We start from the raw sequence: 23,984 nt of genomic DNA, 5'->3' as shown, positions 1-23,984 counted from the left end.
ACAGACCCTTCGGCCCACGATGTTGTGCCGAACATTTGTTCTTGCTTAAGCACCCATCCATGTACCTATCCAATTGCCGCTTAAAGGTCACCAAAGATTCTGACTCTACCACTCCCACAGGCAGTGCATTCCATGCCCCCACCACTCTCTGGGTAAAGAACCCACCCCTGACATCTCCCCTATACCTTCCACCCTTCACCTTAAATTTATGTCCCCTTGTTACACTCTGTTGCACCCGGGGAAAAAGTTTCTGACTGTCTATCTATTCCTCTGATCATCTTATAAACATCTATCAAGTCACCCCTCATCCTTCGCCGTTCCAACGAGGAAAGGCCTAGCACTCTCAACCTATCCTCGTACGACCTATTCTCCATTCCAGGCAACATCCTGTTAAATCTTCTCTGCACCCTCTCCAAAGCTTCCACATCTTTCCTAAAGTGAGGCGACCAGAACTGCACACAGTACTCCAAATGTGGCCTAACCAAAGTCCTGTACAGTTGCAACATCACTTCACGACTCTTGAATTCAATCCCTCTGCTAATGATCAAGGACGGTTGGGTATAGATGATACATATTAATTAGATTGACTTGTAGTTTATTTGTGATCTGCTACAGTCACACTCTTAAGAATAATTAGTTAATTTTTGTTTAAGTTATAAACTTGGTGTCTAAGATCAAGATTTGGAAAATCTGGTTAGGAGCAGTTGTGAAATATTTTGGGTCAGGGAATGTTTGAACATCACTGAGTAGTGAATCCAGCGATAGTGAGGCTGATTTGGTTTGGATTGCTATCGCTGACTCCTAAAAACTGTCTATCACCCCACTGTAGCATAAATGCTGCCCCCTGCACACTTCATGTCAGGTCTAAGAAAGAGTCATCTAGACTCGAAATGTTAGCTGGCTGTCTCTCCATTGATGTTCGATTGGAGTCATTGGCTGTTTCATAGAAGCTTGCCTTCAATGTTTGGACTGCTCTTTCTGCTTGACCATTGGATGATGGGTGGTATGGAGTTGTCCTTATATGAGAAATATCATTCAACTTTAACAAATACTCAAATTCTCTGTTGGTAAACAATGACCCATTATCTGCGACCAACACTTCTGGGAGTCCGTGTATTGCAAAAGATACTCACAGTTTTTCTGTCGTTGTCCCATGTTTGACAAATGAACTCTGTGCCACTTTGAGTGGTTGCCCACAATAACTAAAAACTTTGGACCATGAAAGGACTAGCACAGTCAACGTGTAACCAAATTCAGGGTTTACCCAGCCATTCCCACACATGTGGAGGAGCCACTGGCAGTCATTTCTGTTCTTATTGGCATTCTGGGCACTTCCCCACCAATTCAGTTATGTCTGCATTTAATCCTGGCCACCAGACATACCTTCTCACCAACATCTTTATCTTAGAAAGCCCTGGATGACCCTAGTGGAGTTCTGATGGTGACCTGTGTTCAAGACAATCACTCTTGCTTCTCATAATAATATGCTGTCCTCTCTGGTGATCTGGTCTCTCTGGGTTCAAAATGGTTTCAGTGCTGGTTGCGATGGTCCTTTGGTTCCAGTGCTGGTTGCGATGGTCCTTTGGTTCCCTCCATCACCACCAGCTGTTTCAGTTTGGCCAGGACTGGATCTTTCTGCATCCAAAATCTGCTATTGTCAGCCATGACTGGAAGTGTGTTCAGGAAATGTAAAACCATTAAAGACTGTTCCAGTGGTGGTTCAGTGCATCTGCAATTGCTACTTGACCTCCCAGATGGTGTTCCAACTTGTAATTATAAGCAATTAGTATTGGAGCCCACTGCTGAGTTCGACCTGAAGCTGTGGACATCACTTCCTTGTCCTCTTTAAGCAGACCTAGCACAGGTTTATGACCTGTTATTATTACAAATTTACATCCATAAAGGTATTGGTGGAATTTCCTGACTCCAAATATGATCGCCAAACCTCCTTCTCTATCTGGGTGTATTTATGCTCTGCATTAGCCAAACTCCTGGATGCATCTGACATCACCTCAATACCAGACCGCGCTTGGGACCATAATGTGCCAGCACCTTCAAGGATAATAGTTGTTTCTTCACTTCCCTGAAGGCTATGGCTTGGCCACATGACCATTTCCAATTTTAATCCTTTTTTTTGAGTTGATTTAAAAATGCCAGGATGGAGGCCAGGTTATGTATGAACTTTCTGTAATAATTCACCAGCCCAAGGAAAGACGTAGGAATCAGGGCACTGTTGATTGCCCTCACATTACCTTCCAATGGGTGTAACAGGTCTTGTCGACTCTGCAGCCAAGTAGTTCGGTTGGGGCGCCTGGAACACACACTTGTCCCTTCTAAGGCTTGCCTGGGAGAAACATCTAAGGATGGATGCTAGGAAATTGTTTCAGTTAAACGAGGAGACTAGGACCCGTGGACACAGCCTTAGAATTAGAGGGGGTCATTTCAGAACAGAAATGCGGAGGCATTTCTTCAGCCAGAGAGTGGTGGGCCTGTGGAATTCATTGCCACGGAGTGCAGTGGAAGCCTGGACGCTAAATGTCTTCAAGGCCGAGATTGATAGATTCTTGTTGTCTCGAGGAATTAAGGGCTACGGGGAGAACGCTGGTAAGTGGAGCTGAAATGCGCATCAGCCATGATTGAATGGCGGAGTGGACTTGATGGGCCGAATGGCCTTACTTCCACTCCTATGTCTTATGGTCTTATGGTCTAAGGACTATGTCCAGGTTCTCTAAGTGCTCCCTATTGGTCTTCCTTCATATTAGCATGCCATCCAGATAAAATGGCAACCTGAGGTAAAATGTTCTCCATCGTCTGCTGATAAATTGCACAGGCTGATGATATCCCAAATGACAGTCTCCTATATTTGTACACATTATTATGGGTATTAATTGTAACATACTTCAGGGAATCCTCATCTAACCGCAATTGTAAGTACACATGGCTCATGTCCAGCATTGTGAAGAATCTTCTCTCCACTCCACCAGCTTTCTGTATAAATTCTCTATGTGTGGGATTGGGTATTAATCCAGCCATGAAAAGCTGCTTACTGTTTGTCAAAGGTGAACTGGCCCATCAAGCTTCATAATCGATATGACTGGTGCTGTCCATTCCACAAACCAGACTGGTTTGATGATTCCTTCTCTTTCCAATCTCCTGATTCCTGTCTCTAGTTTTGCCCATTAGGCAAATGGCACTGGGTGTGCAATGCAGAATCATGGAATTGCTTCTTGTTCAACACGTAAAGTGGCCTTGACTCCTTTGATACTCCCTAGACCTTTCTGGAAAAAGGTCTTTAATTAGATATGGATATTTAATTAGGATTTCACTCAGGCAGCCATTTTCTAATAAAGATCTGTTGAGCCAATCAAGTTGAATCTTTCTCAACCAATTTTGCCCCATCAAGGTTGGGCCTGAGTTGTTACTACAATCACTGGTAACTGATCCAGCTGCTTCTCATAACAGGCTGGAACTGAAGTTGTACCCTTCATCTGTAAAGGTTCCCCAGTATAGGTTCACAGTCTAGCCGAAGTCTTGGGCAAATTTAAACCTTGGAGTCCAGAGTGAATTTTGTCAAAGACTGGTTCAGTGATTACCGAAACAGCTATGCTGTTTCTGATTTGGGTGTTTCAAACCAGATGCAGGTGGGCTTTCCAGGGTTTGAACTCTCCTGGAATCTGGTCTATGAGTTCTCTTACTCGTTTTAGGTCTTATGAGACACCTTTGCTGCCTGTATGTGACTGGAGACAGCAACAAAATAAAGTGATGGAAGGTGTCAGCAGTGCTATGCCTTGCTCAGCAACAACCTGCTCCAATCTGTTTTCACTCAGGAAAAGGAGAGTATTATAGAGCAGAAGACTGAGATATAGGCTGTTAGAATAGAAAGGATTGAGGTTAGTAAGGAGGAGATGTTATCAGTTCTAGAAGGTGTAAAAGTAGATAAGTCCCCTGGGTTGGATGGGATTTATCAGAGGATTTTGTGGGAAGCTAGGAGGAGATAGCGGAGCCTTTTACCTTGATCTTTGAGTCATCATTGTCTACAGGTTTCGTACCAGAGAACTAGAGGCTTGCAAAGTTTGTGCCCTTGTTCAAGAGGGCAGTAGAGACGAGTCAGGTAATTATAGACCAGTGAGCCTTACATCTGTTCTAGGAAAAGTTTTGGAAAGTTTTCAGTCATCTCAGCTCCAGGACATCTCTGCAGGAGTTCCTCAGTGTATAGTGTCCTAGTCCCAACCATCTTCAAAAGCTTCAATGACCTTCCATCAGTCAGAAGGTCAGAAGTGGGGATGCTCGCCGGCAATTGTACAGTGTTCAGCACCATTCATGACTCCTCACATACTGAAGCAGTCTGTGCTCAAATGCAACAAGAACTGGTCAATATCCAGGCTTGGGCGGACAAGTAGTAAGTAACATTCGTGCCACACATGCCAGACAATGACATCACTAATGAGACATTCTAACCAATGTCCCTTGACATTCAACGGTATTACCATCACAGAATCCCCCACTGCCAACACCCTGGGGGTTACCATTGACCAGAAACTCAACTGGACTCACCACATAAACACAGTGGCTACAAGAGCAGGTCAGAGACCAGGGATACTGTTGTGAGTAACTCACCTTCTGACTCCCCAAAGTCTATCCACCATCTACAAAGCACAAGTCAGGAGTGTGATGGAATGATCCCCACTTGCCCTGGATGATTGCAGCCCCAACATCACTCAAGAAGCTTGACACCATCTAGGACAAAGCAAAACATTTTATTGGCACCACATCTACAAATATTCAATCCCTCCACCATCAGCGCTCAGTAGCCACAACCACTTCCATCTTGAAGGACAAGGGTGGCAGGTACTTGGGAACACCAGCACCTGAAAGTTCCCCTCCAAGCCACTCACCACCCTGACTTGGAAATATACTGTCGGTCCTTCACAGTCGTTGGCTCAAACTCCTGGAATTCCCTCCCTAAGGGCATTGTGGGTCAACCGACAGCAAGTGGACTGCAGCGATTCAAGAAGGCAGCTCACCCCCACCTTCTCAAAGGCAAATAGGGATGGGCTATTAATGCTGGCCAGCCAGCGATGCCCAAATCCCACAAATGAATGTAAAAAAAATTACAAAGGCTTACTAGCACAGAAAATTTGAAGTATTTATCTGAGCTTTGGCATTACTTTGTGGTAAGGGGACTAGCAGGGATGGCAGTGCAGGGAGACCAATGTCCATCCTACATGATGTTTGAGGTGAGGGACGCCATTCGTGTCCCATCCAAGTACATCTGCAGGAAGTGCACCCAACTCGTTCCTCCAAGATAGTGTTAGGGAACTGGAGAGGGAGCTGGGTGAACTTCGGATCATTCGGGACGCAGAGGCTGTGATAGATAGGAGTTACAGGAAAGTAGTCACTCCTAGGCACGAAGAAAGCTGGGTGACTGTTCGAAGGGGGAACGAAAACAGTCAGTGGAGGGATCCCATGTGGTCATTCCCCTGAAAAACATGTATACCTTTTTGGATACCAACAATAAAGGTAGAAAGAGGGATAGGGATGTAAGGCAGGATTTCAGGGAGCTAGGGTGGAAGCTGACAGCTAGAACAAACAGAGTTATTATCTCTGGTTTGTTACCCATGTCATGTGATAGTGAGGCAAGGAATAGGGAGAGATATCAGCTGAATATGTGGCTTCAGGGATGGTTTCAGGTACTTGGATAATTGGGGCTCATTCTGGGGAAGGTGGGACTTGCACAAACAGGACGGTCTTCACTTGAACCAGAGGGGTACTAATATCCTGGGTGGGAAATTTACTGGTGCTATTCGGTAGGTTTAAACTAGCTCAGCAGAAGTGTAGCTGTAGTGCACAGGAGGATGAGAGTAGGAAGGACAGGGACAGGATTTCAGGGTCACAGCAATGTGCTGGCAGACAGCGAAGTGGTTGGAAGTGTGTCTACTTCAACGCCAGAAGTATCCGAAATAAGGTAGGTGAGCTTGCAGCATGGTTAGATACCTGTGACTTAGATGTTGTGGCCATTTCGGAGACATGGATAGAGCAGGGTGAGGAATGGATGTTGCAGGTTCCAGGGTTTAGATCTTTCATTCTGAACAAGCAAGGCGGTAAAAGAGGGGGAGGCATGGCCTTGTTAGTTAAGGACAGTATAACACTGGCTGAGAGAACTTTTGATGAGGACTCGTCTACTGAGGTAGTGTAGGCTGAGGTTAGAAACAGGAGAGGAGAGGTCATACTGCTGGGAGATTTTTATAGGCCTCCGCAGAGTTCCAGGGAGGTGGAATAGAGGATTAGCAAAATTATTCTGGGTAGGAGTGAAAGGAACAGGGTGATCATTATAGGGGACTTTAACTTCCCCAACATTGACTGGAGATGCTATAACTCTAGTATGTCGGATGGATCAGTTTTTCTCCAATGTGTACAGGAGGGTTTCCTGACACAGTATGTCGAAGGACTGACAAGAGGGGAGGCCACACTGGATCTGGTGCTTGGTAATGAACCAGGCCAGGTGTTTGATTTAGTTGTAGATGAGCACTTTGGAGAGAGTGACCATAATTCAGTTACATTTAGTTTAGCGATGGAAAGGGATAGGTACATGCCAAAGGGCAAGAGTTATCAATGGGGCAAGAGCAATTATAATGCGATTAGGTAAGAATTAGGATGTATAGAATGGGGTAGCAAAATGCAGGGAATGGGGACAATGGAAATGTGGAGCTGGTTTAAGGAACAGATATTGCGTGTCCGTGATAGGTATGTCCCTGGGAGGCAGGGAGGAAGTGATAAGGTAAGGGAATCATGGTTTACCAAAGAAATTGTATCTCTTGTTAAGCGGAAAAGGGAAGCGAATGTGATATTGAGACGAGATGGTTCAGATGAGGCAATGGAGAGTTACAGATCAGCTAGGAAGGATTTAATGAGAGTTAAGAAGAACAAAGAGAGGACATAAGAAGTCTTTAGCAAATAGAATAAAGGAGAACCCTAAAGCTTTCTATAGGTATGTGAGGAATAAAAGGATGATTAGGGTAGAAATAGGGCCAGTCAAAGACAGAAGTGGGAAGTTGAGTGTGGACCCTGTGGAGATTGGAGAGGTGCTAAATGAACGTTGCTCATCAGTTTTCATTCAGGAAAAAGGAGAATATTGTAGAGGAGAAGAATGAGGTATGAGATTTTAGATTGGAAAGGATCGAGGTTAGTTACAAACAGATGTTATCAATTCTAGAAGGACTGAAAGTAGACAAGTCCCCTGGGCTGGATAGGATTTATCTGAGTATTCTTTGGGAAGTTGGGAGGAGATAGCAGAGCCTTTGGTTTTGATATTTGAGTCATCATTGTCTACAGGTTTGGTGTCAGAGGACTGGAGGATTGAAAATGTGCCATGGTTCAAGAAGGGCAGTAGAGATGACCCAGGTAATTATAGACCACTGAGCATTACTTCTGTCATATGAAAGGTTTTGGAAAGGATTAAAAGAGACAAGATTTATAATTATCTAGCAAGCAACAATTTGATTTCAGATAGTCAACATGATTTTGTCAAGGGCAGGTCGTGTCTCACAAACTTCATTGAGTTTTTTTGAAAAGGTGACCAAGCATGTAGATGAAGGTAGGGCAGTTGGCGTGGTATGCATGGACTTCAATAAAGCCTTTGATAAGGTTCCACATGGTAGGTTGTTGGAGAAAATGCAGAGGCATGGAATTGAGGGCGATTTAGCAGTTTGGATTAGAAACTGGCTTTCTGAAAGAAGGCAGCAAGTGGTGGTTGATGGAAAAAATTCAGCCTGGAGTCCGGTTACTAGTGGTGTGCCACAAGGATCTGTTTTGGGACCACTGCTGTTTGTCATTTTTATAAATGACTTAGACGCAGGCAAAGGTGGATGAATTAGTAAATTTGCAGACGATACTAAAGTCGGTGGAGTAGTGGACAGTTTGGAAGAATGTTATAGGTTGCAGGGGGACTTGGAATAACTGCAGAATTGGGCTGAGAGGTGGCAAATGGAGTTCAATGCAGCTAAATGTGAGGTGATGCACTTTGGGAAGAATAACAGGAAGGCAGAGTACTGGGTCAATGGAAAGATTCTTGGTAGTGTGGATGTGCAGAGGGATCTTGGAGTCCACGTGCATAAATCCCTGAAAGTTGCCACCCAGGTGGACAGTGCTGTCAAGAAGGCATACGGTGTGTTAGGTTTCATTTGTATAGGGATTGAGTTCCAGAACCGCAATATCATGCTGCAACTATACAAAACGCTAGTGCGGCCACACTTGGAATATTATGTACAATTCTGGTCCCCATATTTCCTAAAGGATGTGGAAGTGTTGGAAAAGCTGCAGAGGAGATTTACCAGGACGTTGCCTGGTCTGGAGGGATGGTCTTATGAGGAAAGGCTGAGAGACTTAGGTCTGTTCTCATTGGAAAGAAGAAGGCTAAGAGGGGATTTGATAGAGACATACAAGGTGATCAGAGGATTAGATTGGGTAGACGGTGAAAGTCTTTTTCCTAGGATGATGACATCAGCGTGTACGAGGGGGTATAACTACAAATTAAGGGGTGATAAATTTAAGACAGATATCAGAGGCAGGTTCTTTACGCAGAGAGTGGTAAGGGTATGGAATGCCCTATCTGCCAATGTAGTTAACTCAGCCACATTAGGGAGATTTAAACAGTCCTTGGATAAGCACAAGGATGATGATGGGTTAGTGTAGGGGGACGAGCTGAGAATAGTTCACAGGTTGGCGCAACATTGAGGGCCAAAGGGCCTGTTCTGTGCTGTATTGTTCTATGTTCTATGTTTTGGGATGTTGCTGTGGGCTGACCTCTAGTCCCTCTGGTCCTGAGTGAGGTTGTGAATTGCCTTCACTCAAGTGGTGTTCCCCATCCTCAGTCGGCCTGGCGAGGGTGACCACTTCTATTGGAATACCCTGTGACTCATGCTCCACTTGCCCCATTTTCTAACAACAAAGCCAGTTGTAGTGCCTGTTTGAAGTCCAGTTGGGCTTCAACTAGCGGACACTCACAGCACCACGGACCCACGTTAGATCCAGCCTCAGGCGACTGTCTGTGTGGAGTTTGCACATTCTCATGTCTGGGTGGGTTTCCCCAGGGTGATCTTAATCTTTTGGATGAGCCCACTATGCGGGACCTTGTCAAAATCCTGAGTAAAATCCACGTAGGCAACATCCACTGCTCTACCCTCATCGATAACCTTTGTCACCCCCTTTGTCACCCCCGCATGGGCCCCAGCTATGCCTGCCTCTTCGTAGGATATGTGGAACAATCCATCTTCCGCAACTACACTGGCCCCACCCCCCACCTTTTCCTCCGCTACATCGATGACTGTATCGGCGCCGCCTCGTGCTCCCACGAGGAAGTTGAACAGTTCATCCACTTCACCAACACCTTCCACCCCGACCTCAAATTCACCTGGACAGTCTCAGATTCCTCCCTCCCCTTCCTCGACCTTTCTATTTCCATCTCAGGCGACCGAATCAACACGGACATCTACTACAAACCGACTGACTCCCACAGCTACCTGGACTACACCTCCTCCCATCCTGCCCCCTGTAAAAACGCCATCCCATTCTCCCAATTCCTTCGACTCCGCCGCATCTGCTCCCAGGAGGACCAGTTCCAAAAACGCACAACCCAGATGGCCTCCTTCTTCAAGGACCGCAATTTCCCCCCCGACATGGTCGACGATGCCCTCCACCGCATCTCTTCCACTTCCCGCTCCTCCGCCCTTGAACCCCGCCCCTCCAACCGCCACCAGGACAGAACCCCACTGGTCCTCACCTACCACCCCACCAATCTCCATGTACAGCGCATCATCCGCCGTCATTTCCGCTACCTCCAAACGGACCCCACCACCAAGGATATATTTCCCTCCCCTCCCCTATCAGCATTCCGTAAAGACCACTCCCTCCGTGACTCCCTCGTCAGATCCACACCCCCCCACCAACCCAACCTCCACTCCCGGCACCTTCCCCTGCAACCGCAGGAGGTGCAAGACTTGCGCCCACACCTCCCCCCTCACCTCCCTCCAAGGCCCCAAAGGAAACTTCCATATCCGCCACAGATTCACCTGCACCTCCACACATATCATCTATTCCATCCTCTGCACCCGATGTGGCCTCCTCTATATTGGGGAGACAGGCCGGCTACTTGCGGAGCGTTTCAGAGAACACCTCTGGGACACCCGGACCAACCAACCCAACCACCCTGTAGCTCAACATTTCAATTCCCCCTCCCACTCCACCAAGGATATGCAGGTCTTTGGACTCCTCCATCGTCAGACCACAACAAAACGACGGTTGGAGGAAGAACGCCTCATCTTCCGGCTAGGAACCCTCCAACCACAAGGGATGAACTCGGATTTCACCAGTTTCCTCATTTCCCCTCCCCCCACCCTGTCTCAGTCAAATCCATCAAATTCAGCACCGCCTTCCTAACCTGCAATCTTCTTCCCGACCTCTCCACCCCCACCCCAGTCTGACCTATCACCCTCACCTTGACCTCTTTCCACCTATCACATTTCCTACGCCCCTCTCCCAAGTCCCTCCTCCCTACCTTTTATCTTAGCTTGCTGGACAAACTTTCCCCATTCCTGAAGAAGGGCTTATGCCCGAAACGTCGATTCTCCTGTTCCCTGGATGCTGCCTGACCTGCTGCGCTTTTCCAGCAACACATTTCCAGCCTTGAAAAACTCAATCAAGTTGGTAAGACATGACCTGCCCTGCACAAAGCCAAGCTGACTATTCTTAATTAGGCCATGCTTTTCTAAATGAGCATAAATCCTATCCCTAAGAATTCTCTCCAATAACTTCCCAACTGCTGATGTAAGACTCACCGGTCTATAGTTTCCTGGATTATCCCTACTTCCCTTCTTGAACCGAGGAACAACATTGGCTACTCGCCAGTCCTCCAGGACCTCTCCAGAAGGTAGTGAGGTGACAAAGATTTTGGTCAAGGCCCCAGCAATCTCCTCTTGTCTCTCTCAGTAACCTGGGGTAGATACCATCAGGCCCTGGGAACTTATCCACCTTAAAGCTCTTCAAGAGATACAACACCACTTTGTTCTTGATCTCAAAATACCTTAGCATATTAGCATGTTCCACACTAATCTCTCTATCCTCCACATCCTTCTCCTGGGTGAATACTGATGCAAACTACTCTTAGGATCTCACCCACACCCTCTGCCTCCAAGTACAAGTTCCCTCCTTTATCCTTGAGTGGTCCTACTTTCTCTCTCCTCTTGTTTTTAATGTGTCTACAGAATGCTTTGGAAATCTCTTTAACTCCACTTGCCAAGGTCATTTCAAAGCCCTTCCTCGCTCTCCTGATTCCTAGTTTGAGTTCCCTCCTGCTTTCCTTATATTCCTCATGGGCCTTGTCTGATTTTACCTTCCAAAACCTTAATATGCTTCTTTTTCCCTTTTGACTAAATTCACAACTTCCCTCATTATCCAAGGGTCCCTTACCTTGTCATCTCTCCTTACTGGAACATGCCAGCCCTGAACTCTGACCAATTAAACAATTCCTCTTGTCAGATGTGGACTTGCCTGATAACAGTTCCTCTCAATTAACATTCCCTCGCTCCTGCCTAATACTGACATAATTAGCCTTCCCCCAATTTAGTACCTTCCCACAAGGTCCTGACCTATCCTTATTCAAAGCTATCTTAAAACTTAAGGAGTTGTGATCACTGTTTCCAAAATGCTCTCCCACTGAAAGGTCAGTCACCTGACCAGGGTTATGGTCCAGTATGGCTCCTCCTTTAGTTGGACTATCCACATACTCTTTCAAGAAACCCTCTTGGATACATCTAACAAATTCTGCCTCCTCTAAGCCTCTTGCTGTAAGGGAATCCCAGTCAATATTGGGGAAATTAAAGTCACTCACCAAGACAATCCTGTTATTTTTGCATCTTTCCATAATCTGCTGACATATTTGTTCCTCAATGTCTCGGTGGCTTTTGGGGGTGGGGGTGGGGGTGGGGGGAGCTATAGTATAATCCAGTCACACCCATCTTATTTTTGAGCTCTACCCATACTGCCTCAGAGTATTAGCCCTCCTGTACATCCTCTCCGAGTGCAGCTGTAACATTCTCCCTGATTAGTAATGCAACTCTTCCACCTCTTTTACCTTCATCTCTATCTTGTCTAATAAACAAGACCCTGGAACATTGAGCAGCCAGTCCTGTCCTTCTCTCAACCAAGTCTCTGTAATGGGCACAATATCACAGTCCCATGTATTGATCCAAGCTCTAAGCTAATGTGCCTTACCCATTATACTCCTTGCGTTGAAATAAAATGCACTTCAGCCCATTAGTACCCTCATGTTCATTTACCTGTCTCTGCCTGCCCTTCCTTTCTGATTTACTGGTCCTAACATCTACCTTTCCCTCAATTTCTCCACTTGCTGACCTGCTGCTCTGGTTCCTAGCCCCCCGCCACTCTAGTTTAAACCCTCCCGAGTAGGACTAGAGAGCCTCATTCAGAGGATATTGGATCCCCCCGGCCCCCAGGTTAGGTTCAAACTGTCCCTCTTGAACGGGTCACCCCTGCCCCAGAAGAGGTCCCAATGATCCACGAACATGAAATCCCACTCTCTGCAGCAGCTCCTGAGCCACACATTCATCTCTCCTATCTTTCTATTCCTTGCCTCACTAGCACGTGGCACCAGTAGTAACACAGATTACTATCGTCGAGGTTCCTGATCTTCAGCCTCTTTCCTAACTCCCTGTACTCACTCTGCAGGACCTCATCCCTCTTTCTGCCGATGTCATTGGTACCAACGTGCACACCCTCTAGCTGCTCACCCTCCCCCTTGAGAATTTCATGCAGCTGCTCAGAGACATCCTTGACCCTGGAACCAGGGAGGCAATGCACCTTCCTGAAGTCTCAAACGCGACCACTGAAACACCTGTCTGTGATCCTATCTAGCACTGTTGCTCACTTGTATCTTGCCCAACCCAGCTCTACAGCAGAGCCAGATGTGGTGCCACAGGCCTGGCTGCTGCTGTTATACTTCCCTGAGAGACTATTCCCCTGCAACAGTATCCAAAACTACGTACCTGTTAGAGAGAGACTCCTGCACTACCTGCCTGCTCCCACTGGCGGTGACCCATCTACCTGACTGATCCTGTTGTGTGACCATCTCCCTGTAACCAGTGTCTATCACACTATCCCTTGTAACCTCCTCTGTGTGTCCAACTGCTGCTCCAAGTGAACCACACAGTCTGTGAGGAGCTGCGGCCGGTCACACTTCCTACAGGCACAGTCGTCAGGGACACAAGACTGCTCCCTCATCTCCCATATCTGACAGGAAGAGCATACTACTGCCCTTACTGTCATCTCTGCCTTTTGTATTAATAAAGATAAAAGAATCTTACCTTACCTTATTCACTGAAGCGCAGTATTCACCTAAGCACGCACTTATACTAACAAGCTGCACTGACTGATTCCTTAAATTACTTGCTAATTTTTATACTCCGTGCCCTGAAGAACAAAGGTAAGCATGCTGTATGTTTCTTAACCATCTTATCCACTTGTGTTGCCACGGGAACCATGGACCTATACTACTATTCCCTCGAAGGGTTCCGTCAATTGATTATATTCCCTACAGTATGGAAACAGGCCCTTTGGCCCAACAAGTCCACACCGACCCTCCAAAAGGTAACCCACCCATACCCATTCCTCTACCCTATATTTACCCCAGACACTATGAGCAGTTTAACATGGCCAATTCACCTGACCCGCACATCTTTGGATTTTGGGAGGAAACTGGACTACCCGGAGAAACCCACGCAGACACGGGGAGAATGTGCAAACTCCACACAGATGGTCACCTGAGGTGGGAACTGAACCTGGATCCCTGGTGCTGTGAGGCAGCAGCGCTAACCACTGAGCCACCATGCAGCCCTCTGCTGTTTGTGATATATATAAGTAACTTAGATCTCCTGTGATTAAAGATTTTGTACAAGGACCCCATAATTTCCTCACCGCCTCCCTCAGCATTATGGGATAAATGCCATCAGGTCTTGGGGAACTGGTGTATCTTAATGCTTTTCAAAACACCCTCCTTTCCGATATCAAAATGCCCCAGAATATCGACATACCCTTTCCAAGACTCACCTTCCGCCATGTCCTTATCCTTTGTGAGTTTTGATGTAAAGTATTAATTAAAGACTTCATCATACCAGCCTCTGTCACTTCCTCTGGCAGCTCGTTCCATTCAGACACCACTGTCCGCGTGAAAAAGTTACCCCTCAGGTCCTTTTTAAATTTTTTCCTCTCTCACCTTAAACCTATGCCCTCCAGTTTTGGACTCCTACACCAAAGGAAAAAGATCTTGGCTACTGACCCTATCCATTGCTGTCATGGCTTTATAAACTTCCAAATGGTTACCCCTCAGTCTCTGACATTCCAGAGCTCTCCCGATAGCTCAAACCTTCCATTCCTAGCAAGATCCTTTAAATCTTTTCTGCACCCTCTCAAGTTTAGCACCATCCGTCCTGTAGCGGGGAAACCAGAATTGTATGCAGTATTCCAAAAATGGCCTCACCAATGTACTGTACAGCCACAACTTGACCACCTAACTCGTATACTCAATGTTATGAGCAATGAAGGCAAGTATGCCAAATGCCTTCTTCATCATCCTATCTACCTGTGATTCCACTTTCAAGGAGCTATACCACTGCACCCTCGGTCTCTGTTCAGCAACACTCCCTGAGGCCTTATCATTAATTAGATTAAACCCTGCCCTGGTTTGCCTTATCAAAATGCATCACCTCACATTTACCTAAATTAAATTCTCTCTGCCACCCCTCGGCCCACTGGCCCATCTGATCAAGATCTCATTGAACTCTGATATAACTTTTTCACTGTCCACTACACTATCTATTTTGGTGTCATCTGCAAATTTACGAACCATACCTCCTATTAGATTAGATTAGATTACTTACAGTGTGGAAACAGGCCCTTCGGCCCAACAAGTCCACACCGACCCGCCGAAGCGCAACCCACCCATACCCCTACATTTACCCCTTCACCTAACACTACGGGCAATTTAGCATGGCCAATTCACCTGACCCGCACATTTTTGGATTGTGGGAGGAAACCGGAGCACCCGGAGGAAACCCACGCAGACACGGGGAGAATGTGCAAACTCCACACAGTCAGTCGCCTGAGTCGGGAATTGAACCCGGGTCTCTGGCGCTGTGAGGCAGCAGTGCTAACCACTGTGCCACCGTGCATCCAAGTTATTTATATAAATGACAAAAAACAATGAACCCAGCACCAAACCCTGTAGCACACCACTGGTCACAGGCTTCCAGTTCGAAAAGCAACCCTCTTCCAGCACTCTCTGTCTTCTACCTTCAAGTCAATTTGGATCCAAACATCTATCTCCTCCGGATCCCTTGTGATCTAAATTTACTAACCAGTTTACCATGCTTGTCAAATGCTTTGCTGGAGTCCATATAGACAATGTTTACCCCAGCTCTGCCTTCATCAATCTTCTTTGTCACCACTTCAAAAAACTCAATCAAGTTAGTGAGATGTGATCTCCCTCACACAAAGCTATGATTATCCCTAATCAGTCCATGTCTTTCCAAATACACGTAGATCCTTTCCCTCAGAATCCCCTTTAACAATGTGCCCTCTGCTGATGTCAGGCTCACCGGTCTATTGTTCCCTGGCTTTTCCTTACCATCTTTCTTAAATAATGGCACCATATTAGCTACCCTCCAGTCTTCCCTAGCTTCCCACAAAGTTCTGGGAAACATCTGATCAGGTCCCAGGAATTTATCTGCTTTTATGCATTTTATGACTCCATCATCTCCTCCTCTGTAATATGAACTTTTTAAGAGACATCACTACTTACTTTGTTCCCTAGCTTTCACATCATTCCCCACATAATTACTGACTCAAAATATCTCACCCATCTCCTGTGGTTCAACATATAAACAGCCTGGTTGATCTCTAAGGAACCCTATTTCCTCCCTAGTTACTCCTGTGCCCTTAATGTATTTGTAGAATCTCTTTGGAATATCCTTAACGCTGTTTGCTGAAGCGATCTTTTTGTCTCTACTTTTTGTCATTTATATAAATGATTGGATGCGAGCATAAGAGGTATAGTTAGTAAGTTTGCAGATGACACCAAAATTGGAGGTGTAGTGGACAGCGAAGAGGTAATAGTAAGGTCCTAGGGAGTGTTGCCGAACAAAGAGACCTTGGAGTGCAGGTTCATAGCTCCTTGAAAGTGAGTCACAGGTGAATAGGATAGTGAAGAAGGCATTTGGTATGCTTTCCTTTATTGGTCAGAGTATTGAGTACAGGAGTTGGGAGGTCATGTTGTGCTGTACAGGACATTGGTTAGGCCACTGTTGGAATATTGCGTGCAATTCTGGTCTCCTTCCTATCGGAAAGATGTTGTGAAACTTGAAAGGGTTCAGAAAAGATTTACAAGGATGTTGCCAGGGTTGGAGGATTTGAGCTATAGGGAGAGGTTGAACAGGCTGGGGCTGTTTTCCCTGGAGCGTCGGAGGCTGAGGGGGTGACCTTATAGAGGTTTGCAAAATTATGAGAGGCATGGATAGGGTAAATAGGCAAAGTCTCTTCCCTGGGGTTGGGGAGTCCAAAACAAGAGGGCATAGGTTTAGGGTGAGAGGGGAAAGATATAAAAGAGACCTAAGGGACAACTTTTTCATGCAGAGGGTGGTACGTGTTTGGAATGAGCTGCCAGAGGATGTGGTGGAGGCTGGTACAATTGTAACATTTAAGAGGCATTTGGATGTGTATATGAATAGTAAGGGTTTGGAAGGATATGGGCCAGGTGCTAGCAGGTTGGACTAGATTGGGTTGGGATATCTGGTCGGCATGGACGGGTTGAATCGAAGGGTCTGTTTCCATGCTGTACATCTCTATGACTCTATGACTCTAAGTCTTCTTGAGCAAATGCTGGATAGCCTTTTAAGCTTGAATATTCTTCCAGATTGGTGATGCAAGAACAGAACACTGCCAGTAACGTGTAACACACTCACTTTTATGGTGGAAATGAATCTGCTCATCACAGAACCGCTTTGAAAGCAGTCACTGTGTGCTCTGGTAATTATTGGGATGGCAGCTTTCAAGCAGAGAGTTGTGGAACAGATCCTTCAGCAGTAGGTGGTATGGTGAGAGACGACATTCAGCAGTAGGTGGTATGGTGAGAGACGACATTCAGCAGTAGGTGGTATGGTGAGAGACGACATTCAGCAGTAGGTGGTTTGGTGAGAGACGGCATTCAGCAGTTGAACAGACCAGCTCTGGAAAAAAAGGATGCCTTTAGGGAGAAGGAGGACTCACAAGAAGAAGGGACAGGCCGAAAAAGGATTCTCAACCCCAGGCTTCATTCCACATAAATACTGTGAATATTTTCTTGTTCATTCTTAATTTCCTTTCATGTTTGCAATGATCTAATGCCAACGGAATAAAGCACCTTTTTTCATGATTTTTGGGTTGACTATGTGTTCAAATCGATGGTACACTCTGAATGTAGAAAAGAAGTTCACCAAATATCATCACACAGCACCTTCAAAACCCACGACCACTTTCATCTGGAAGGAAAAGGGCACCTGATACATGGTAACACCACCACCTTCAAGTTCCCCTCCAAGCCAGTCATCATCATATATCGCTGTTCCTTCACTATCACTGGGTCGAAATCCTGGAATTCCCTATTTAAGGGTATTGGGGGTCATGGACTGCAGTGGTTCAAGAAGGCAAATCATCAGCAACTAGGGACGGGCAAAAAATGCTGACCCAGCCAGTGACTCCCACATCTCATGAATGAATAAAGAATTTAGGGGGATCCAAGATGGCGGCATTGTGCAAGGATCATGTTTACAGTGGGGCTTGCTTACTCACCAGACCCTGGTTGAGAAGGTGGCCAAATCTAGTGAGGTCCTGGGAAGGCAGATCCAGGAAAAATTGAAGAGAAGCTGGCTCCCGTATCTGCTATGCTGCGAGACCTGGGAGAAAGGACTGATGAACTCCAGCGCTGGGCCACAGGGTTATAGGCAGAGACTGACTCCTCCATAAGCCAGATTGAAATCCTGGAAACACAGGTCCAGGGTCTGTTGGTTCTGGTGGATGATCTTGAAAACAGGGGCAGAAGGAAGAACCTGCGCATTGTTGGCAGACCGGAGGGGTCGGAAGGTGAGCAGCTGGTGGGGTTCTTTGAGAAGTGGTTCCTGGAATTCGTTAGTTTGAAGGCTGAAAAGGGAAGGATAAAGATTGAGAGAGCCCACCGGGTCGTGGCATGAAAGCCGGGAATAGATCAGCCGGGAATAAACCTTATCTGTCCTGGTAAGGTTTCATCAGTATAATGACAAGCAGAGATTCATGGAAGCTTCCAGAGCCTAGGCAGGGACCTGAGGGCATTGGTGTGTGGGGGCTCCAGGGTCATGTTCTTTCAGGACTTTTTGGCAGCAGTGATCTGGAAAAGGAAGTCCTATGACAGTGTCAAGAAGAGGTTGAGTATTCTTTAAGATATCCAGTGGTGCTTCGGATCAATCATAACGGATTGAGACATTTATTCGATTTGCCAGAGAAAGTGAAGAGCTTTGTGGACATAGAACATAGAACAATACAGCGCAGTACAGGCCCTTCGGCCCTCAATGTTGGGTCAACCTGTGGACTATTCTCAGCTCGTCCCCCTACACTATCCCTTCATCATCTATGTGCTTATCCAAGGATTGTTTAAATCTCCCTAATGTGGCTGAGTTAACTATATTTGCAGGTAGGGTCATACCACACCCTTACCTGCCTCTGACATCTGTCTTAAATCTATCACCCTTCAATTTGCAGTTATGCCCCCTCGTACAAGCTGATGTCATCATGCTAGGAAAAAGACTTTCACTGTCTACCCTATCTTATCCTTTGATCATCTTGTACATCTCTATCAAATCCCCTCTTAGCCTTCTTCTTTCCAATGAGAACAGACCCAAGTCTCTCAGCCTTTCCTCATATGACCTTCCCTCCAGACCAGGCAGCATCCTGGTAAATCTCCTCTGCATCTTTTCCAATGCTTCCACATTCTTCCCGAAATAAGGCGACCAGAACTGTACACAATAATCCAAATGCGGCCACACGAGTGGTTTGTATAGCTGCAGCACGATATTGTGACTCCGGAACTCAATCACTCTTCCAATGAAACTTAACACACCGTTTGCCTTCTTGACAGCACTATCCACCTGGGTGGCAACTTTCAGGGATCTATGTACATCGACTCCAAAATCCCTCTGCACATCCACACTACCAAGAATCTTTCCATTGACACAGTACTCTGTCTTCCTGTTATTCTTCCCAAATGAATCACCTCACATTTAGCTGCATTGAACTCCATTTGCCACCTCTCCGCCCAATTCTGCAGTTTATCCAAGTCCTCCTGCAACCTGTAACATTCTTCCACACTGTCCACTACTCCACCAACTTAAGTGTCGTCTGCAAATTTACTAATCCATCCACCTATGCCTGCGTCTAAGTCATTTATAAAAATGACAAACAGCAGTGGTCCCAAAACAGATCCTTGTGGCACACCACTAGTAACTGGTTGAATTGTTTCCATCAACCACCACTTGCTGCCTTCTTTCAGAAAGCCAGTTTCTAATCCAAACTGCTAAATCACCCTCAATTCCATGCCTCTGCATTTTCTCCAACAGCCTACCATGTGGAACCTTATCAAAGGCTTTACTGAAGTCCATGTATACCACGTCAACTGCCCTACCCTCATCTACATGCTTGGTCACCTTCTCAAAAAACTCAATGAGGTTTGTGAGACACAACCTGCCCTTGACAAAACCATGTTGACTATCTGAAAGCAAATTGTTGCTTGCTAGATAATTATAAATCTTGTCTCTTTTAATCCTTTCCAAAACCTTTCCTACAACAGAAGTAAGGCTCACTGGTCTATAATTACCTGGGTCATCTCTACTGCCCTTCTTGAACAAGGGCACAACATTTGCAATCCTCCAGTCCTTTGGTACTAAACCTGAAGACAATGAAGACTCAAAAATCAAGGCCAAAGGCTCCGCTATCTCTTCCCTAGCTTCCCAGAGAATCCTCGGATAAATCCCATCTGGCCCAGGGAACTTGTCTACTTTCACTCCTTCTAGAATTGATAACACCTCTTCGCAACTAACCTCGATCATTTCTTGTCTAATACCTCATTCTTCTCCTCTACAATATTCTCCTCTTCCTGAGTGAAAACAGGTGAGAAATGTACATTTAGTACCCCTCCGATCTCCACAGGGTCCACACACAACTTCCCATTTCTGTCTTTGACTGGCCCTATTCCCACCCTAATCATCCTTTTATTCCTCACATACCTATAGAAAGCTTTAGGGTTCTCCTTTATTCTATTTGCTAAAGACTGCTCGTGTCCTCTCTTTGCCCTTCTTAATTATCTCTTTAAATCCTTCCTAGCTGATCCGTATCTCTCCATCGCCTCATCTTAACCATCTTGTCTCATCAAAATGTAAGCTTCCTTCTTCCGCTTAACAAGAGCAATTTCTGTAGTAAACCACGGTTCCCTTACCTTATCACTTCCTCCCTGCCTGACAGGGACATACCTATCAAGGACACGCAATATCTGTTCCTTAAACCAGCTCCACATTTCCATTGTCCCCATTCCCTGCATTTTGCTACCCCATTCTATACATCCTAATTCTTGCCTAGTCGCATTATAATTGCCCTTGTCCCATCGATAACTCTTGACCTGTGGCATGTACCTATCCCTTTTCATTGCTAAATTAAACGTAACTGAATTACAGTCACTCTCTCCAAAGTGCTCACCTACAACTAAATCAAACACCTGGCCTGGTTCATTACCAAGCACCAGATCCAGTGTGGCCTCCCCTCTTGTTGGCCCTTCAACATACTGTGTCAGGAAACCCTCCTGTACACATTGGACAAAAACTGGTCCATCCGACATACTAGAGTTATAGCATTTCCAGTCAATGTTGGGGAAGTTAAAGTCCTCCACAATGACCATCCTGTTCTTTTCTCTCCTATCCAGAATAATTTTGCCAATCCTCTCTTCCACCTCCCTGGAACTCTGCGGAGGTCTACAAAAAGCTCCAAGTAGTGTGACCTCTCCTCTTCCGTTTCTAACTTCAGCCCACGCTACAACAGTAGACGAGTCCTCATCAAAAGTTCTCTCAGCCACCATCATACTATCCTTGATTGACAAGGCCACGCCTCCCCCTCTTTTACCTCCTTGCCTGTTCTTACTGAAAATCTAAACCCTAGAGCCTGCAACATCCATTCCTCACCTTGCTCTATCCATGTCTGTCTCTGAAATGGCCATAAGGTCGAAGTCCCAGGCATCTATCCATGCTGCAAGCTCAACTACTGTATTCCAGATACTCCTGGAAGTAAACACACTTCAAACCAGATTGCTGTCTGCAGGCACATTCCTGTGACCCTGAAATCCTGTCCCTCCTTCCTACTCTCATCATCCTGCGCACTGCAGCTACAACTCCGGTTCCCATCCCCTTGCTGAGCTAGTTTAAACCCACCCTAAACCCACATACTGTCTTAAATCAGACGATCAAATAGGCGTAGAGGACAGAGCTGTTTGTGTTTGTTCTTTAAAGAGGACTTGGTGGAGTCTCCTTTCTGTTTGTAATAAGTTGTGCTAAATAGTGCTCGGGATGGATAAAGCATTTACCTTTAATTTCTCAGCTAAGTTATATGAATGGATGGGTGACATATTTATTTTTAACTTACTTGTTTATCGTACTAAGCTTGTTTTAGTTTTATTTTCCTACCGGGTTACCAATGTATGTGGTGCGACCTTGGCTGGTAGGAGTTGAGGGAGTGGTTGGGATGGTTAGTAGGTTTGTGGGATGCATTGGTGCCCCCTCTGAATAGGGGGTAAATTCCTCCAATCAGTACCTTTGACATTTTTTTTATTTTTTTTGTTTTTGGTGAATATAGTTTTTGGAAATCTTGTCAATTTGTTGACTGTAGTTATTTTAGTTTATGTAATTTTTGGGTTCTGTGGATTTTCTTGCATTAAGCTCAGCAATGTGTGATTTGGGTTCTCCCTCTGCAGGAGTCTAAATGGTGCTATAGAAGGTTATGGCAAAGGATGTGTTTAAGTGGTGCACCTGGAACATTAAGGGGAGTCACTTGCCGGTCAATAGGAGGAAGGTACTTTCCAACCTTAAAAGGGAGAGGGTGGATGTTGCCTTATTACAAGAAACACACCTGGATGATACAGAGCATTTGAAACGGCAACAGAATGATTATGACCAGGTTTATTTTTCATCTTTCAATATGAGGAGTAGAGGAGTGGCCATTCTAGTTAGAAAAAATCTCCTATTTAAGTTATTAGAGTTATTAGAGTGAATTAAAGACATGCACAGGAGATATGTAATCCTTAAAGAATTGATACATGGAGAAGAATACGTGAATTTAAATGTTTACTGTCCCCCAGCCCACCCCATTAAGTTCTTGACAGATGCACTTTCTAGACTGGTTAACTTTGTATCTCAGCATATTATCGTAGGTAGGGATTTCAACTGTCTCATAGACCCTATGGTAGACAGATTGCCCAAAGGCCTTCAAATATCTTCTTCACGATCTAAACAATTAAGGGATTTGTGTGTTAAACTGGGATTGGTAGATGTTTGGAGGCACCTTCGCCCAACTGGTAGGGATTTCACATTCTTCTCGAATCCGCATAAATGCCATACCAGGATTGACCTTTTTCTGATCCCCGCAGCACATCTGGGCTCGGTGGAGTCATGTACAACTGGCAAGGTCACTATTTCCGATCAAGCCCTAGTGTATTTAATGAGGAGAAAGTGAGGTCTGCCGATGCTGGAGATCAGAGCTGAAAATGTGTTGCTGGAAAAGCGCAGCAGGTCAGGCAACATCCAGGGAACAGGAGGATCGACGTTTCGGGCATTCCTGAAGAAGGGCTTATGCCTGAAACGTCGATTCTCCTGTTCCCTGGATGCTGCCTGACCTGCTGCGCTTTTCCAGCAACACATTTTCAGCTAGTGTATTTAATGGTCAAGAATAAGGATACGGTGGTAGGCTTGAGGCACTGCCAACTGGACCCCTTGATCCTCAAGGATAGCAAGTTTACTGAATTATTTTCTACTGAGTTCAGGGCTTTTTTAGACAATAATTCAGACTCGGCCAATAACCCATCCATTCTCTGGGAAACAGCTAAAGCCTATGCCAGGGGGTTGGTTATTGCCTCTCCAGCCAGTAAGAAGTGGCAGATGGGTGAGCAGCAATGCTTGCTTGAGATGCGTCTGAAAGGAGCTGAAAAGGCAAACTTTGACAGGCCCTCGCTGGTTAAACTGCAGAGGATCACAGTGCAATGCTGAACTCTATGCTCACATGGAGAGCAAAGGGGGAGATTACATTTGCAAGACAAAGGCTGTTTGAACATGGGGACAAGTACCTCGTGTACCTTGCAAGGAAAAGGAGTGCCCCCCAAGTCATTACTTCGATCAGGGGGGACACTGGAAATTTAAACCATGATTCTAAAAGGATTAATGCAGCATTCTAGAAGTTTTACTCTGAACTATACCAATCTGAAAGCTGTGAGAGTGGGCGGGTTAGGATGGAGTCTTTTTTTTAAGAATGTGGACCTTCCGGGAGTGACACCTGAACAAGAGTCTCTCCTCAATGCCCCGTTGTCAGAGCAAGAGGTGCAGGAGGCTGTGAGGCAGCTCCAGGATGGGAAGGCGCCGGTCCTGACAGGCTTCCCAGTGAGTTGTATGAGGAATTTATAAGTATATTGTCAGGGCCGATGCTTATTACGTTTAATGACTCACATAGTCATGGCCTCCTCCCACCATCTCGAGGAGAGGTGAACATTTCTCTCATCCTTAAAAAAGAGAAGGCCCGGAGGATTGTACTTCCTATATGCCCATTTCACTCCTGAATATTGACTTCAAAATCCTATCCAAGACTCTGCCATGAAGGATAGTAAC

General features: G+C 45.8%; 1 protein-coding gene across 1 annotated transcript in view; it reads right to left on the bottom strand.

The window, feature by feature from the left end:
* Nucleotides 1–17,198: 17,198 nt before the first annotated feature.
* LOC122550999 (tripartite motif-containing protein 2-like) overlaps nt 17,199–23,984 on the bottom strand; it is a 134,824-nt gene continuing 128,038 nt past the window's right edge. Inside the window, exon 12 of the mRNA XM_087988533.1 lies at nt 17,199–17,291. Coding sequence (XP_087844659.1) covers nt 17,238–17,291 — 54 coding nt within the window. The 3' untranslated portion in view covers nt 17,199–17,237. The remainder of the gene's footprint in view (nt 17,292–23,984) is intronic.

The sequence above is a fragment of the Chiloscyllium plagiosum genome, unplaced genomic scaffold (assembly GCF_037043375.1).
Source record: "Chiloscyllium plagiosum isolate Xiang-an unplaced genomic scaffold, Cpla_swu_hap1 HiC_scaffold_6, whole genome shotgun sequence".
NCBI lineage: Eukaryota > Metazoa > Chordata > Chondrichthyes > Orectolobiformes > Hemiscylliidae > Chiloscyllium > Chiloscyllium plagiosum.
This window is presented reverse-complemented; position numbering and strand designations above follow the sequence as displayed.